Source organism: Setaria italica, chromosome VII (assembly GCF_000263155.2).
Source record: "Setaria italica strain Yugu1 chromosome VII, Setaria_italica_v2.0, whole genome shotgun sequence".
NCBI classification, from domain to species: Eukaryota; Viridiplantae; Streptophyta; class Magnoliopsida; order Poales; family Poaceae; genus Setaria; species Setaria italica.
In genome coordinates this window covers 23,547,371-23,563,629 of record NC_028456.1, presented here as the reverse complement: position 1 = coordinate 23,563,629, position 16,259 = coordinate 23,547,371, and the positions used below count along the sequence as shown (strand labels likewise).

The window sequence follows — 16,259 nt, the reverse complement described above, 5'->3', positions numbered from 1 at the left end:
AGCCGCCAATTGGCACACAAGCTGCAGCCTATCTAAAAAGATGATGGTTTGCACAAACTCTAGAAACGCCAAACGCATGATAATGATAAAATTATAAAAGGTACTAAAAATCCTGAATCCTATAAATGTTAGAAAACACGATATTTAAAAAATGACTATTTGTATGGAGCATTAGATAAACATGGGAATTCAATGAGAGTGACATAAAGCAATTTTACTATGGGATTCAACCTTGGTAGAATTTCTCTAAAATTCCTAAGGAACTAATCATTCAATTGGAATTTTATAGGATTTGTAGGAACTCGATCCTATGTCCTAAAGGCTATATGATTCCGATCCTCTAAAATTCTTCAAATTTTTCGTTGTTCTAAGGGGGCATTTAAAGTTTTATGTGTTCGAGGTGAAATTCTTTATTGACCTGCATCTTGACTGAACAACATTGCACCCCATGTTTAAACCTCTAGTGGAGTCTCTATTTCCGCTGCGCTAAAACAGCTTGCATCCCTGAACTCCCCCCCCCCCCCCCCAGATGATAAAGAACGATTTTAAAAAGAAAACGTCAACATTCGCCATGGCATATATGCATACGTGATTATGAGTGGTAAATTTAGCCTAACAAATTTAAGAATGGGCTCAATAAGGATCACTACTCCTCCGTTCCAAATTCTAGATAGTTTTGACTTTTTTGATTCATAAATATTATTATGCATCTAGACATACACTATATCTAAGTGCATAGCGAAAGCTATGCATCTAAAAAAGTTAAAATAACCTGTAATTTGGAACAGAGGGAGTATATGATTTTGAGCTAAAGATAGATAGAGATGAGTTGAACTGTGAAGGAAGCATGAGGGTCATGATCTATTACCACCCTTATATGTGATACTATTCTTTACTAAGGTATCATGGGTATTTTCATTTGTGTATTGCGATACTATTCTTTACTAAGGTACTAGGGGTATTTTCATTTGTGCAAGCATAAGACATCAGTGGCCGGTGGTCCATGCAAAAAATGGTAGTAAGACCTCGAACTAAGTTGCTGATTCACGCAACCTGGACCTTCTTTTCTCTAATTGAGATCATAATTTTTTATTAAATACCACATATGTTAAAAGAGTTACATGGGCTCGCTCGGGCTGATTTCTTTGCAACAGAAAAGAGGCGAAACAGCTCTGTTTGGTTCCACATATCCTTATCACATCGAATGTTTAGATATTAAATATAGACTAATTACAAAACCGATTGCACAGATGGAGGCTAATCCGCGAGACGAATCTATTAAGCCTAATAGATTCGTCTCGCGGATTAGTCTCCATCCGTGTAATTAATTTTATAATTAGCTCATATTTAGTCCTCTTAATTAGTATCCGAAAATTCGACAGGATAAGGATTAAACTTTAGCTCAAGAATCAAAAGGATTAAACTTTAGCTGAAGAATCAAACACGCTTTAAGAATATTCTTATGCGCTAGCACCGCCGCCGGTGTGTTTCACTGTTTGGTGTTTGGACACGGACCTAACATGGTAGCATCTCAAATGAAACGCCGGCAACGTGCTCAAAAGGTGTACAGGTCACAGAAAAAGAAGTGCCAGTAGCTTGCACGAGCTGCAAATTGTCCGTGGAACGCGACGGCCAAAAGCGACTGGGCACCCAACTCGCCCGGAACCGCGAAGACGTCAAGGACTCGCGCTCGGACAACACGCACAAGCTTGAAACGTGCGCGTGCATCCTCTTTTGCATCGCCCTCCCCTTCCTATGTTGTATTTACCCAGATACTAGTTTTGAGTCAATTTTAGGGACTGACATTGCCATGTTATAGCGAGTACATTTGCTCTTTTATTTCTACAATGGTTATTGTCTTTTCAGAGGCCCGCTTATCAGAGCTCTGAACTGTGAAGTGCTCACTGTAATATCCGAAGGTAAGTAGTGATGATGTTATTGGTGCCAACTCATCACAATTACTTCATATGCTAAAATGAGCAAGGTTTTCGTATTTATAAATGGCAGATAATAAAAAGCGCCCTGCAAATCGGCAAAGATGTGATTCATTTGGAATAAAACCAAAGGTAGAGAAGCCAAGTATAGCAAATATTAATTGCTGGCTTTTAAAATCCAGGTAAGGATAATAGCAAACCTAATGCTCCTTAATAATTTACGCGGTGCGTACCTCGTTTCTTAGAAAGAGTACAAATATTTTCTTTATCCATGAACTCCGGAAAAAGGCGTAAACGTGTAAAACGCAGGGTCCTCCAAGCATTTCCCTCGAGCGAAAAAGCGCCAGACCACGAGGAAAACATAAATAATCGCGACAAGACCCCCACGCCCCACCTCGACACCCCCCCCCCCCCCTCCCCCCCTCCCTCCCGCGCCACCGCCACCGCGCTCGCAACCCCCCTCTCCCCCTCCACCCCGCACCCGAGATCTCCGCGCCGACGCTCCCCGCCCGACCGCACCACCGCCCGCCCGGCCCGCGCGGCGCGCCAGCGGGAAGCGTGCCGGTAGCGGAGCCCGACTCGACTGTGCCAAGCGGGATTCGCTGCGCGCGCGCGCGGCGCGGTGACCGGACAGGCGGGGCTAGATCCGCGAGATCCCGCCCCCGCGTTCCCGCACCTTCAGTGAGCTTGTGGTACAGTCTCTCCAGCGAGCTCTCAGATCTCTTCGCTGTTCGGCTTGTTTCTGCGATTTTTGGAGTTACTTTTTTTGTAGGCTGATTGGGCGGTAGAGGTGGTAGGGCGCGGTAGCTGCATATGATCGTGATTTAGCTTTGTGCGTGATTTTTATTCCATGTACGTTGAGTTACTGGCGCTGTTGATTTTCGGTGATCTGGTGTGGATAGCTAGTTGCTGAATCCTGAGGGCTGCTTATATTGCCGTTTGTGTTTTCAGTGTTCAGGATAATGATACGTTTTGATGAAATTCATGCGTTTAATGCATGAACTAGCTAAAATGCTGTGAAACTTAGAGGAAACTCCCAGTTAGTAATCAGTTCGCTGAAGTGTTTTGGCTGCAGGGATTGTTCAGAGGCCTCAGCTACAGGGTGGGGCTGCTGATCCTGATCGGTTGGAGGAGATGCAGAGGAATGGCGTGCTGGAATGCAGCGTCTGTCGCTCTAAGGTGGCGGTTCCGAGCCCCAGGAGTGTGTCGATGGCATATGACAAGCACCGTAGCAAGATATCATCCAAGTACCATGCCCTTAATGTCCTTCTCGTGTCTGGGGACTGCATCTTGGTCGGCCTCCAGGTGGTTCACTCTCCTTAGTTGTTTATGACTTCATGCCCAATTAATTAAATCATGGATTAAACCTGACTGAATTCATCCTAGGAAAAATCCCGTGCATTACAGTTCAACTTATATGCTTGTTTGGATATAACAAATCTCCTGTAGGAAAAAATAGTTTGAAAGCTCCCTAGGAAAAGCTAAAGCAGGAAACGAGTACAGATAATTCTACTCGTTTGGCTATGCTTGAAATTATTGGTAGATATGAGTAAGCTACTTTGAAAGTAAATAGTAATCCTCTAGCTACCTGTATATAGTTAATCCAGCCAATCATGTACCAGCTTGTAATATGCTCACTGTTACAACTTTGCTAATAGTTATCTTTCTTTTGCAGCCTATCCTAGTCTTCATGTCTAAGGTTGATGGGAAGTTTCAGTTCAGTCCTATCAGCGTTAACTTTCTGACAGAGGTTGCGAAAGTTATTTTTGCCATTATAATGCTAATAATCCAGGTTAGTTTGCGCTCATTCATGCTTTCCTCAAGGGCAGGTACTTTTATTCTTGTTGGGTGTGTACAGCCCTGCTGTGAAATATCAATCTTTTTTCATTTTTGGTATGTGGGGGTTGGAAAGTGTTGTAAGAAGTTACCTATTTGCAGTAGACCAGTGGCACATCAGTCGATTACTTTTGATGACTTCGATGTAGCTTTTCTCCTGCTTAGTTGTTTCCCCTAACTTTATTACTCTTCTATTTTTCAGTCTAGAAAACAAAAGGTGGGGGAAAAGCCGCTCCTGTCGCTTTCTACCTTTGTACAGGTGATTTATCTTGTCAAAGAAACAGCACAACATGTATTCGTGCTCATATATGATACTTGATTTCAGGTTCTCATTTTAGACTACAATTACGACCTTTTTTGCTTCTATTCTATTCATTTGAATTTCCTTTAGAGAAGCATTGCTCAATTTTTTGTTATTTTTCTGTCCTAGTTCCTGGTTTTTTCCCAGTATTGTCTAGATGTATTGTTTTATCTATGGAACTGGGCTTCATATTTCTGTATTTTTTTTATTTTGAGCCATGACAGCTGATCATTTGGTTCTTAAATGTTTTCTTGTGTAGGCAGCTCGTAGTAATGTACTCTTAGCTGTTCCTGCTCTCCTATATGCCATCAACAACTACCTAAAGTTTATCATGCAGGTAAAGTTCATTGAACTGGCTGTGATGTCATTCACTTGTGGGGTACGCCTGTATTTTTTGGAGCAAACACTTTTGAATGCTAGACATTTAGAACTTACCATACTATACTCTTTTATCTACTTTATTAAACTATTTCTATAAAATATGCACTTTTTATTTTAAAAAAAGTTTCTGGCAACTTATGTGACTGATACTAGTACCATTTTAGTGTACTCTTGTGACTTATCTCTCGAAGATTCTTTTTGATGGCTCAACAAGGGATAAAGAGAAAGGCATGGCAATATATAAATAAAACATTTTATGTACTACTTTTTAAGGTTCATCTGTCTTTATAATATGAAGTCTAGCATATCTTGTTACGTATAAATTCATAGACAGACATGCAGTATTGTCTTCAGTAGCTTTCGGTCTTGCTGTATGATGTTGTTTTTTTACTTCCAATGCAGTTATACTTCAACCCTGCAACTGTGAAGATGCTAAGCAACCTGAAGGTACTTGTTACTGTACTGCCATGTTCACATGTTTCTGTCCTGTACCATGTGTGAGTACATGTGCATCTGTGCACACTCTGAGGGAGTACGCACATCTAATTCTCTATGCATGAAAAAACAAGGTTGCTAATATCGTTACTCTTTGACATCCAATTTAGGTGCTGGTCATTGCTGTTCTCCTAAAAGTTATTATGAGAAGAAAATTCTCTATAATTCAGGTAAGACTGATGTCAGCATTGTCGCTATCACTACATTTTCATTGAGTGAGAACACATATTACTGTGATAATTTGATGGTAATTTCATAATCTATGTTCAGCTGTTTGTACACAGCCAAAAAGTTGTCTCATTTACATTGCTTTAGTATAGCTCTAAATGATTTCTTATGAGTTTTGACAAATATAGTGGATCCATTTTTCTGTTCAGGTTTTGTGTCCCTCCCCTTCACTAACTTATTTTCATGACCTCTGTACTATTTTAATATTAAAAAATCACCTCAGCAATGTCTAACCCTCCTTTTTTTAATCCTACAACTACCAGTGGGAAGCCCTTGCCCTATTACTTATTGGAATCAGTGTCAATCAACTTCGCTCCATACCTGCGGGCACCAATGCTTTTGGTCTTCCAGTCACCGCTATTGCATATGCATATACACTAATTTTTGTAAGTTTGTACAGATTGGTTTCATTTTTTCATTTATCTTCTTCAGATGCCTGAACAATTGTTGGATGCAGAACCTCATGTACACGAATTTTCTTTAAAATTTTAGGTTACTGTCCCATCATTTGCATCTGTCTACAATGAGTATGCTCTAAAAAGCCAGTTTGATACAAGCATCTACCTTCAGGTTATTTCTCTTTTAAATTAGTTTAGCTGGCTTCCCTAACTTTTACCTTCAGGTGATACAGAAACTAAGCATGATTTCTGGAAAATGTTCTGTTCTTAATTTCTTGACCATGCTCTCTTTAGTCCACTAATTCTATACATAATTTGCAGAATTTGTTCTTATATGGTTATGGTGCAATTTTCAACTTCCTTGGCATCTTAGGGACTGTCATATTTCAAGGTAAGCATCTTAGGTGAAGTTTTTTTTCCTACTGATAACTAAGGCTGCTACACATTACCACTGTAGTTTCGTAGACTATATATGGGAAGCCAATGTTAAAATATGGTCCTCCCATTAGTAAGCAAGGGTACCCAGGTTGGATTATCAGTAGTGCTTTGGAAGTTAGAATAGGCAGCTGTTTAGAGCTTTGTATATTGACCGGTACATTGCGTGGTGCCTGGAAACCGAGAGTCATCTGTTTATATTTTGTTTATGATTATTGTTTATTGCAGTATAAGGTATATGATGTATATGTCACCTTTGTTTACAGGTCCAGAGAGTTTTGATATCCTTCGAGGGCATTCGAGGGCAACGATGTTTCTCATTTGTAACAATGCGGCACAAGGCATTCTCTCCTCTTTCTTCTTCAAGTATGCAGGTAAACGGAAGATAACTCAACTATCTAACTTTTATGATACTAGTTTCTCAATCCTTATATCTTTTTCGTCCATTGTCCTCTAACTTCATACTTCTGAATGGTCGACTGATAACATTGCAGATACTATTTTGAAGAAGTACTCATCAACAGTTGCCACAATTTTTACTGGTTTAGCTTCGGCTGCATTTTTGGGACAACCTTTGACTGTTAACTTTCTTCTAGGCATCTCAATTGTATTTATTTCAATGCACCAGGTAATTGTTGCTTTTTATTCTTTAGCTCGTTTCTCACAACTCAACTTATATAAGTGCTATTTTTGTTCAGTTTTTCTCTCCACTAGCCAAGGTCAAAGATGAAAAAACAGCAGGAACAGTGGAGCTGGGAGATGCACAAAATCATAGGTAAAGAAACTGAGAAAATAATAACTGTTTTATTGGTTCTCTTGGTTAGCTCAGTTGCTACCAAGTAAATTTAGGATGTTAAAGGAGCACAGCATAATAACTAAAATTAGCATGTGTTGTTGATGTCCACTAAATATTTCCTGACATCTAGCCTAATAAGACGATTTCTGTTTAACAGATCCGAGTCTTCTTTTGTAAATATGACTGCTGGTGCTGCTGACGATGTAAGTGACTCATTGCTTGATGAACATATCAAGAATTAACAGTTTTCTTTATGGAGGTAGTTTCTAATTTCTAAGCTGGCAATGGTTTCAGGCAAGCCATCTTAGCGCAACTGATGAGAGGAAACCGCTGTTGCCAATTTGAGATTCTATTTGAGGTACATATAGCTTTTTGTTTGTGTAAGAGACACTGGTATTCTACATGTAAACGATAACTTGATGGCACTGATAAATATAAATCAAAAATGGAGGAGTTTGGATCCGGTCCTATGCTGGTACAACAATCCATCAACATGTCCAAAGTCTTTTAGCAGTGAACTTTTAAACTTACATAGGAATATCTCTTACATAAGGATTTTGATGAAGTCGTTTTCATTTGGTTCTGCAGGTAGGTATAGAAGAGATTCTTTTTTGCCGAGAGTAGAACAAATGCTCTTGTAAACTTTATAAGCAAAAGAAATATCATACATATGCAGTTCAGGCCACCTTGTTCCTCTGTTTTCTTGTGTTTTTTACACCCTCAGCTTAGGGGCCAACATATGGCAGTAGTTAGTGCCTTATTATACACAACTAATGTAATGTGTATTACATACAATTATTCTTTCCCCTATTTTCCGGGGCAAAATGCTATACTACTTGTATCGATGATCGTTGTTACCATTACAATAGTACCTGCTGATTTACCGACGAGCTCGGTCCCTGTTCAGTTTCTTTTGCCCTGCTCACATAGTCATTCTCGGAAAAAATGTAGTGTTATTACACACGGTCCCATTTTTTCATACATGACCCTAGGCGCTCTGGCCATCTTCCATAGACTGCCTGCAGATATACTCAAACATGACTAGCTTGCATAGCATAGGAAAAGACATGCACGAATGGATTCGTAGCTACAGTGATCGATGGACGACGGCGGCAAAACTTGGCATCTTCACACGGGCGGCCATCAGACCACGCCCTGCTGGTCTCGCAAGACGGCGTAGTTGATCACGCGGGCGACGGTGCCCATGGACGGCCGCAAGATGGGGTCGTAATGCAGGCACTGCACCGCGATCCGCCCGAGCTGCAGGGGACATCCAGGTTTCCGGTTAGGTTTTATGGCGATATGGCGAAAAGGATTCACAAGCCTACGGACAGAACAAAAACCTTGAGAGCTCCGGCAGGAGGATACTGATCGCCAAGCTTCGGGTCGATGCACTCCTGAACCCTGTCTTCCGTCAGCATTGGAGTTGCCTGATGCACCAACATGACCAAGAAATCATCGGACGTTGTTAACTTCATTTCGATCAATGTGACTGAATGCCAGCTAAATCTTCCACTTGGGGTCTATGAAAGTATCTCTTTTGGTTCTCAGCTAGTTAGGTGTGAAAAATACCGAGGGGATGGTTGATAAGTAGGAACCATTAGCCGATTGAAGTCATGTCTATTTGGTCTAGCGTTCCATTTTCATACTAGAGCGTTTTGGTCAACCTTCGCAAGTCGTAACCATGTTGTTTGGGTGGTTTACCTAGAAGGACACCCAACAAAATCCTCATCCTGATTTTGTCAAGCTACAAACGGAGCATTTCATAACAGGAGCAAGGCACAACACCCTTACCCAGTTCACCAGGCTGCGCTGCCCCTGCGGCAGCGTCCGGTCCAACGGCTTCCTCCCCGTCAGGAGCTCCAGGAGGACGATCCCGAAGCTGTACACGTCGCTCTTGTCCGTCATCTGCCCCGTCATGGCGTACCTGAACAACAACCCCAAGCCATAAAAAACCACCCGACCCCAACAACCAGCACGCAAAGACCAGGCCAGGCAACGTACTCGGGCGCCTGGTAGCCGAAGGATCCGAGCGTGTGCGTGGAGCGGTTGAGCCTGGCCATGTCCGCGGCCTGGCTGAACAAGTTGTAGTCGGCGATCTTGGCCCTGAACCCATCGAAGAGCAGCACGTTGGTGGACCTCACGTCCTTGTGCGTCACCGCCGGCCGCACCGTCTCGTGCAGGTACTCCAGCCCCCTCGCCGCGTCCAGCGCGATGTGCACGCGGTGGATCCAGCTCAGCACCGGCCTCCCTCCGGCGGCGCCCTGCTCCGCCGCCTGCCCCAGCACCTCCCTGTCCCCGTGCAGGACGTCGTGGAGGGTGCCCATGGTGGCGTACTCGTAGACGAGCACGCGGAGGTCGTTGCTGATGGTGTAGCCAAGGAGGCGGACGAAGTTGTCGTGGTTGAGCCGCGACGCCACGGAGAGCTGCCTGAGGAAGATGACGTTGGACGCGTGCTTGGAGGGCCTCTCCAGCCGCTTCACCACGGCGGGGCGGCCGCCCCGCAGCGTGGCGCGGTACACCTTGGCGTAGGAGCCCTGGCCGATCAGCTTCTCGCCCGAGAAGGACGCCGTGATCTCGTTCACCTCCCGCAGCGGCACCTCCGGCACCTCCACCGTCACCACCTCCTCCGCCTCGGGGCCGCCGCCGCCTTGCCCTTTTTCCGAGACGATGATCAAAGGTAAAAAGCCGGTAAGAACACTATCACCGAGAGGCAATCGAGATGCTGAATCGCAATGTGTTTGATAGAATACAATACAAGCGTGTACAGGGAGGGGATCTTCACAACTTGCCGTGTCAGTAGTCATCACAGTTCAGAGCACAGCAAAGAACACACACAGAGAAAAACAAAAAAGAAAAATCAACGCTGAGTTTTCTCTATGCTGACTCACAAGTCATGAGGAGTTGAGGATAATCCTAATACAAGCTAAGCGATCAGAGAGCAAAAGAACAACAAAAATAGTGACCAACAAAAAAAAAAGTTGTTGCATCCAAAACTGTACTGAACGGGACACACAAAACGTACCAGGATCCGGCGTGTAAGCGTACGAGTTCCTGGACAGCTTCCTCGCAATCCTCGGGAAGCAGCCGACGCTCCCGCCATCATCGCCGTCCTCGCCGTCCTCGCCGTCCTCGCGGTCGCCGAACACTCTCTTCGCGCTCGCCCACCACCGCCCCATCGCCGGCCGCTCTCCTGCTCGCTCGCTCTTATCGCCGAGCCCGGACTCTTCTCAGAACGGCTGCGGAAAGTCACTCCTGCGTTCTGAGCGAGACGCAACGACCGGTGGTGGCCGGCTGTCCGCTTATGTACCGCACGGAATCTGCTGACGGTTTCGCTGAAGTTTTTTCCAGCCGCGTTCGTCCTGTGGACGGCAGCGATGCAGGAGCGACGGGGATGTAGACAAAGCTCCCAGACCCGGCGGGAAACGGGGCGGGCCAGCGACGACGTGAAGGTCCCGGCCGTGACATCCCGGCTTGAATTTTCTCGGTCGCGGGGCCCGGCGATCGAGCAGGTCCGGGCTAGCTGTTGTGGTCGGACCGAGTCTTTCTCACTGACTTGCGCGCGCGGCATCCCACAACGCCCGGTGACTCACGGCACGGCGGTTTGCTCGTCATCTCGTCCTGCTCCGGGTCCCCGTTCAGCGGCGCGGCGTAGGCGCGTAGCAGCGGCCAAAGCTTGCGTCGCTGTTGTTGCTCCGGTTTTCAGTTTTCTTTTCTTTTTTTTCTTCTCGCTGGCTGAGATAGAGGCGCTAGCGTTCCCTGCCGCGCACTGTGGATTTGATGGGATCGCGCGGGGAAAATGAGCTCGGTCTCGGCCGGAGCACCCCCCGCGGACTGCTGGTTTGGCGGTGGCCGCCGCGCGCGAAAGCTACCTCTCGCAATCCACTCGGATACGTCTGCCGCTTGTTCTTGCCGCATCGGCATCGTCTCCCTGCGCTGCCGCACGGGAGGAGAGGAGGCCGGGTGGTTTCCTCTGGCACAGGGCGCACGGCCGGCCCGGACGGCCGCTTTTGCGTGTGATGGTGATTGCGTTGTGCGGACTGCGGCCATGGCATGGCGTGTCTCCCGTCGCGGTGTCTGATCGAACTCCGACGGGAGCCGAGGTGCCGGGTCGGCTACATTTGGGTTCCCAAATGCTGGCGTCGTTGCGGCCGCTAGTGCATAGCTGCTCGTTACGTTTGCGCGTGATTTCCCCCGTGTAGGTGAACGGTATTTCTCAGGTTGGTTAGCGGCGTGCAGCTATGTGAGATCATCGACCTTTTAAAGTCCAAACCGCTGAGATCAGCACGGCTGGCAAATTTAGCAAGTTTTTTCTGAAAGCTCTGCGACCCATCCACACGCTCAACAGTGATCTAAAAATCCTGGGCATTGCAAGTTTGCAGCATGCCAACAACTCCGTACTGTGACGATACTGATCCAGTGTAATCCGAACACACGTGGAAATCGCAAACGTTCTCCTAGAATAATTTGGGCCTCTTTGGAGAATTTTGAGCTGTTAAAAGCCCAATCAGAGAGCCCAGTGACGAACTTTCACGTAGCCCAGCACAACGAGATGACGATCCGCCCAACTAACGACGAAGCGTCAATTCTGCTCCATTTCGCCCCCAAAAGGCCGAAACGGGTAAAAACCCACGGAAAAGTTTGCAAAACCCTTCCTCCCCGTTTCTCCCCTCGCCGCCGCCGCTCGCCGGCGAAGCCTTCCATTGACCAGCCTCGGCGGAACCCCTCCCCCCTGCCTTTATGGCCCTCCTCCTTCGCCGAGGCGCGGCGCTCGCCGCCCGCTCCTTCCGCGCGGCGGCCGCCTCCTCCGCTTCCACCACCATGCACCGCCTTCCTGCCGCGGGATCCCTCGCGGGCGCCGGGGAATTCGCTCCAGCGCGGCTCTTTCTCCTCGACAGCCGGAGAGGCTTCGCCAAGGGGAAGAAATCGAGTAAGTTGCGCGCTCACCCCTCCTTGAGTCACCTCCATGCATAGTTAGATGTAAAATGGAAGCTCGGTTCCTGTTGCGTGGTACTGGTAACACTTATTATGTCGCTAGATTTGGTGTAAGCAATTGATAAATCAGGGTTCTTATGGTTGCCAATGAGAAGAGAATGATGGTAATCGAAGCATCGCTTTTGATCAACCGATCACGTATTTATTTATTTATTTATTTATTGCTGTGTAGAGGATGATCGAGGTGACACGGTTCAAGCCGCTCCTGACATTGGGCCAACCGTCAAATCAGCTGCCACTTCCCAAATGGATGCTGCAGTCATCGCACTTTCGCGAGAGCTGAGCAAACTACGGACTGGAAGAGCTAATCCTGGTACCATTGTATTCCTGGTTTTGCCATGCTGTTGTTATTATTCTATTGTTGGTCAGGCAGTTTGCCCAACAAATAACGAAACAAGTACGTGCTGTTCTGCAGGCATGCTTGACCATATCATGGTGGAGACTGCAGATGTTAAAGTTGCGTTGAATCACATTGCCGTTGTTTCTGTCCTGGATGCACATACTCTATCAGTGATGCCTTATGATCCTAGTGTAAGAGCCTCTTTGTCCTTCAATTTGCGTACCTGAAACTGTTACATTTCGCTATCATATAGACGCTTTTTTGTATCATAATTTCCTGCCCAGATAGTATAGTCAAACTTTCTGAAACTGTGATATGTAATACGTTTGCTGTTGTTTTAGGCCTAAATGCCATTGCCAAGTGTCATGTTAATGTGCTCATTACTTGTTGCCTGAACTTATATAGCATGATATTGTGAATTGCAAGCTTTCAAGCTCCCTTTGACTGATTTCTTATCTATTTCTGCGCAGTCCATGAAGTCTATTGAGAACGCTATTATCTCTTCACCCTTGGGCATTAATCCTACTCCTGATGGAAATAGGATTATTGCAAATATCCCTCCGTAAGTGTTTCCTTTAGTGTTGGTGCTTATTGTTTATCTTAGCTTTCTACCTGATAGGTATCATTACATTCCAGTTCTATAGTTGATATGTAATTTTATGTTGTACCATTAGCAGTGTTTTCTATACTGGGTGCGAATGATGATCTAGTGATCTGCTAGGCTTGTGAGGGCGAAACTGATTTGTGATTTCTATGCTGACTTTATTCATATAAATGATTCAAAGGGTTTCTTGCATGGTCAACTATAGTCTACAGACTTGATTATTGAGGGGTAGCTGGAATAACTTACTTTACATTACTCAGTGGCTACAGTATGAAATCTGTTTCCTTCTGCTAATTTAGTTTTTGTGCGTGCCCAGGTTGACGAAGGAGAATATACAGGTTAGGTTAGCTAACTTAATACTAAGCCATTTGTATTGTTCCTGAACCAACTAACATTTGTTGGTGTCTAACATAGGCACTGTGCAAGGTTGTTACTAAATCTGCTGAGGATTTTAAGCAAAGTATTAGAAGAGCACGCCAAAAGGTAAAGCAGGCTTGTCCTTTTTTCTTCTTTTAATCTGTTCTGGTGATTGCAATGCCTATGTACACAGCAAATCTGGACTACCATATACTCATGTTGTCAACTAAACATTAGTTGGAAACTTGGAATTTAAGAGACAAATATGTTGTTCCTACTTGAGTTAATCTAGTTCTATGCTCTGTTACTGTTAGTGATATTAGGAGTAAGAAAACCAACTTGTGATTGAGCTTATCCAGTCTTCCATTTCATTTTAGTTGTGACTGACTGAAGACTAATGATTTGGTCTATGTACACCCTCTTTCCACTTTTGTTGCGCGTGTTTTACTCCAGCACTTGTACCAGTGCTCCTCTTAAATTGATCAAAATGCTCCTAATTAGGCCCTTAAGTGCTCTTTTCAATGCATTTGCCTGCCAGTTTGCCACTCTAGCTTGCTGGTGCCAGCTGCGTGTCCACATATGCACATTTAAAAACCAGGGGCATTAGTGACCAACACAAAACATGCCTAACAATCTTGGGCAGCAGGGGAGCTAGGCTCCTTTGTTGGGGTCAGCTGACCCCGATGGCCTTTTGCAAAATCAGTGAGAATAACTGTTATGCACTATTCTGCAATGGTGAAGACCCCAGCACTATTCATGGTTAGCTTTGCCCCCTGTTGGAAAGCTAAAAGAAAAAAAAATATACACCCAATATTGTGGGTAATGTTCACTGGTGTACCGATGTACTTTGTGATTTCGCTTGGCCTTGCATCTAACTCTTAAGCTTTAGGGATAGCTTCTGGCTCTGAGACTAAATTTTTTTGTTCAAAATCTTTGACTAAACTAGAGTGGCCAGGAGCATAGGACTGGATACTGAATTCCAGTTTCCATCAACTTCAGTGCTCGATCAACTTCAGTGCTCGATGCTGGTATTGGCATTATGCAAATTAGTAAACTTTGCCTTGCGTGTCCAGGCCCTTGATACAATAAAGAAATCTGCATCTAGCATGCCGAAGGATGATGTAAAGAGGCTTGAGAAGGAGGTGAGTAACTGAAACAAGAATGCTGTAAAAGAAATACATTGCCTACCAGTAAACATTAACCTGTTATCTTCCCTCCAGATTGAAGAATTGACCAAGAAGTTCATAAAGTCAGCAGATGACATGTGCAAGGCTAAGGAGAAGGAAATCAGTGGAAGCTGAAGTGATACATCTTGATGATTGATGAAGTAATGTTTTGTTTCAATTCCAACGATGTTGAGACTGCAATTGCACAGCTGAATCAAAAAAAAATCCCTGTGCCATTCTAACTATACTGCCAGCAGTTCAAAACGGTTTGATGCCCAGGGCAGCGTGCCCTGTGGTGTTGTAATTGAGTCATGCAGTCACGAATTCTTACAGAACAAAAGTGAGTGTAGCTTGGATTTGATTGACCATGTTTATTTATTTAATCACCATGCCTTATTTTCTGTCGCGAACCAGATGTTATGAAGACATTCTACTGATTTATTCTCCGAGATAATGGGGAGTGCTATTGCAATGTTTGATTTTATCTTATGGAATCCACAATGTACGCTTGTGGGACTTTCTTCTGAGGAAGTGAAAAATTGGGAAATGGGAATGTTGATTGATTATGATATGTCGCTCTGGACTATGTTATTGTGATCTGAGAAATTTCTTTCTACACATCTTCCGTCTTCCCCTGGATGTCATCCGCCATCCTCTTGACCTCTTCCAGTGGAGACACCCTAACAAGTTAAGGTATAAAACTTTCAACTTGGAACAGCTCAAATGGCGAGTTTTCTGAAAGATACTGATAGTTCTGATAGAAACTCAATACAAGCCAGTTAGCTAAAGCAACTTAGCCGAGGCAACACCTAAGCTATTTACACATACAACAACACACCATGCCCCTGAACCAAAAACCATCATGGCAAGCCAACCCCAGCAGCCTAAAGCCTTCGAGCTGAAGACCAGCGCAGCTGCACACCATACCACACGCGCATCACGCCACGCTCCTCAACGCTCGCTACAACTCTCTACACGCACGCACCCTCGCTGCAAACCTACAGAGCCTTGGGGGGTGGGGGAGCGAAGCCGCGCGCCCTGCTCACTCCTTGCTTGATCTCTTGCCGAACGCCGCCCTGGTCACGGCCCTGATGCCCCTCACCCACAGCTCGGCGGCCTCCTCGCCGCCCTGGCACACGAAGTGCACCTCCCTCCCCGTCGCCGTCACCACGCGGAACAGCCCCGGCTCGTACGCGTCGCCCTTCCTCTGCCGGTGCCGCTGGAACGCCGAGCTGCCGCCGACCTCGGCCTCCCGGCAGATCACGTTGCGCCGGCTCGACCCGCCCCACCGGAGCACCCCCGCCGCGGCCACCATCCGCAGCGGCTTGCCGTGGGGCCTCCCGCGCCCGCCCTTGGTGTGCTTCCGGACGCGCGCGCCCTGGAGCACCGCCTGCCGGCCCAGCTCGTCCATGATCACGTCCTCAGCCTTGTTGAACGCCGCGGCGGTGGCCCGCGCCAGGGAGAGCGCCGTCTCGCCGCGGGGCGTCTCGAGGTCGCAGCGGGCGCCATAGGAGATGAGGAGCTCGCACACGCCCGCGTGACCTTCCCTGGCCGCGAGCATCAGCGGGGTGTACCCGTCGCCGTCGGGGACGTTGACGTCGCAGCCCGTGCTCGCCACCAGGTGCCGCACCGCCGCGGCGTCGCCGCGCCGGGACGCGCAGTGCAGCGCGTAGAAGCCCCCCGGCATGCCCTTCTCCAGCGCGAACTCGAGCATGACCTGCTCGAAGAGGTCCCTCTTGCTCTGCTGCGCCAGCCCGATGGCCGTCTCGCCGCGCTTGTTGCTCAGCTTCACGTTGGCGCCGGCGAACACGAGGGCGCGGAAGGCCTCGACGTTGCCCACCTTGGCGGCGGTTAGTATGGGCGAGCACCCGTCCAGGTCCTGCTCGTCCACGTCCACGTCCGGCTGAGCGAGCAGCACTTCCATGGCGGCCGCGTCACCGCACCGCGCGGCGAACATCAGCGGTGAGAACACGTTCCGGTCGCTCGAGCGCGG

General features: G+C 46.6%; 4 protein-coding genes across 7 annotated transcripts in view; 2 read left to right on the top strand and 2 right to left on the bottom strand.

The window, feature by feature from the left end:
* The first annotated feature begins 2,366 nt into the window (after positions 1–2,366).
* On the top strand, positions 2,367–7,650 carry LOC101781952 (CMP-sialic acid transporter 4). 2 transcript variants are annotated; one of them, XM_012847677.3, is made up of 16 exons: positions 2,367–2,626; positions 3,010–3,239; positions 3,610–3,726; positions 3,973–4,029; positions 4,331–4,408; positions 4,855–4,899; positions 5,058–5,117; positions 5,439–5,561; positions 5,668–5,745; positions 5,895–5,964; positions 6,275–6,382; positions 6,503–6,636; positions 6,707–6,783; positions 6,962–7,007; positions 7,099–7,162; positions 7,393–7,650. In XM_012847677.3, the coding sequence occupies exons 2-15, from the start codon at positions 3,069–3,071 to the stop codon at positions 7,147–7,149; spliced, it is 1,215 nt and encodes a 404-aa protein (XP_012703131.1). In that variant the 5' UTR covers positions 2,367–2,626; positions 3,010–3,068; the 3' UTR covers positions 7,150–7,162; positions 7,393–7,650. The 2 variants fall into 2 exon arrangements, with proteins under 2 accessions (XP_012703131.1, XP_022684066.1); XM_022828331.1 differs by having other exon boundaries at positions 2,996–3,239.
* LOC101782894 (PTI1-like tyrosine-protein kinase 2) lies at positions 7,476–10,089 on the bottom strand. 2 transcript variants are annotated; one of them, XR_002678529.1, is made up of 6 exons: positions 9,830–10,089; positions 8,809–9,460; positions 8,599–8,731; positions 8,148–8,234; positions 7,896–8,064; positions 7,476–7,823 (listed from the first exon to the last, which is right to left on the bottom strand). XR_002678529.1 is itself a non-coding variant. In XM_022828332.1 (5 exons), the coding sequence occupies exons 1-5, from the start codon at positions 9,981–9,983 to the stop codon at positions 7,948–7,950; spliced, it is 1,143 nt and encodes a 380-aa protein (XP_022684067.1). In that variant the 5' UTR covers positions 9,984–10,089; the 3' UTR covers positions 7,600–7,947. The 2 variants fall into 2 exon arrangements, 1 of the variants encoding a protein (XP_022684067.1); XM_022828332.1 differs by having other exon boundaries at positions 7,600–8,064.
* Positions 10,090–11,408: 1,319 nt separating this feature from the next.
* On the top strand, positions 11,409–14,750 carry LOC101781544 (ribosome-recycling factor). 2 transcript variants are annotated; one of them, XM_004975974.2, is made up of 8 exons: positions 11,411–11,734; positions 11,972–12,112; positions 12,215–12,330; positions 12,610–12,701; positions 13,060–13,081; positions 13,158–13,226; positions 14,174–14,242; positions 14,321–14,750. In XM_004975974.2, exons 1-8 carry the CDS (start codon positions 11,545–11,547, stop codon positions 14,399–14,401), a joined length of 780 nt encoding a protein of 259 aa, XP_004976031.1. In that variant the 5' UTR covers positions 11,411–11,544; the 3' UTR covers positions 14,402–14,750. The 2 variants fall into 2 exon arrangements, with proteins under 2 accessions (XP_022684068.1, XP_004976031.1); XM_022828333.1 differs by lacking the exon at positions 14,321–14,750 and having other exon boundaries at positions 11,409–11,734; positions 14,047–14,180.
* Positions 14,751–14,954: 204 nt separating this feature from the next.
* Positions 14,955–16,259, bottom strand: part of LOC101759681 (ankyrin-1) — a 9,022-nt gene continuing 7,717 nt past the window's right edge. Inside the window, 1 exon segment of the mRNA XM_022828330.1 lies at positions 14,955–16,259. This exon segment is cut by the window's right edge and continues 113 nt beyond it. Coding sequence (XP_022684065.1) covers positions 15,309–16,259 — 951 coding nt within the window. The 3' untranslated portion in view covers positions 14,955–15,308.

Coding starts and splice junctions, on each gene's coding strand:
- LOC101781952 (XM_012847677.3), top strand. CDS start 3,069: ATGCAGAGGAATGGCGTGCTGGAATGCAGCGTCTGTCGCTCTAAGGTG. Junction 4,900..5,057: donor AGATGCTAAGCAACCTGAAG/GTACTTGTTACT, acceptor CATCCAATTTAG/GTGCTGGTCATTGCTGTTCT. Junction 5,562..5,667: donor ATGCATATACACTAATTTTT/GTAAGTTTGTAC, acceptor TTAAAATTTTAG/GTTACTGTCCCATCATTTGC.
- LOC101782894 (XM_022828332.1), bottom strand. CDS start 9,983: ATGGGGCGGTGGTGGGCGAGCGCGAAGAGAGTGTTCGGCGACCGCGAG. Junction 9,461..9,829: donor CGCTTACACGCCGGATCCTG/GTACGTTTTGTG, acceptor TCTCGGAAAAAG/GGCAAGGCGGCGGCGGCCCC. Junction 8,065..8,147: donor CTCCTGCCGGAGCTCTCAAG/GTTTTTGTTCTG, acceptor TGTCCCCTGCAG/CTCGGGCGGATCGCGGTGCA.
- LOC101781544 (XM_004975974.2), top strand. CDS start 11,545: ATGGCCCTCCTCCTTCGCCGAGGCGCGGCGCTCGCCGCCCGCTCCTTC. Junction 12,113..12,214: donor GACTGGAAGAGCTAATCCTG/GTACCATTGTAT, acceptor GCTGTTCTGCAG/GCATGCTTGACCATATCATG. Junction 14,243..14,320: donor TAAAGAGGCTTGAGAAGGAG/GTGAGTAACTGA, acceptor TCTTCCCTCCAG/ATTGAAGAATTGACCAAGAA.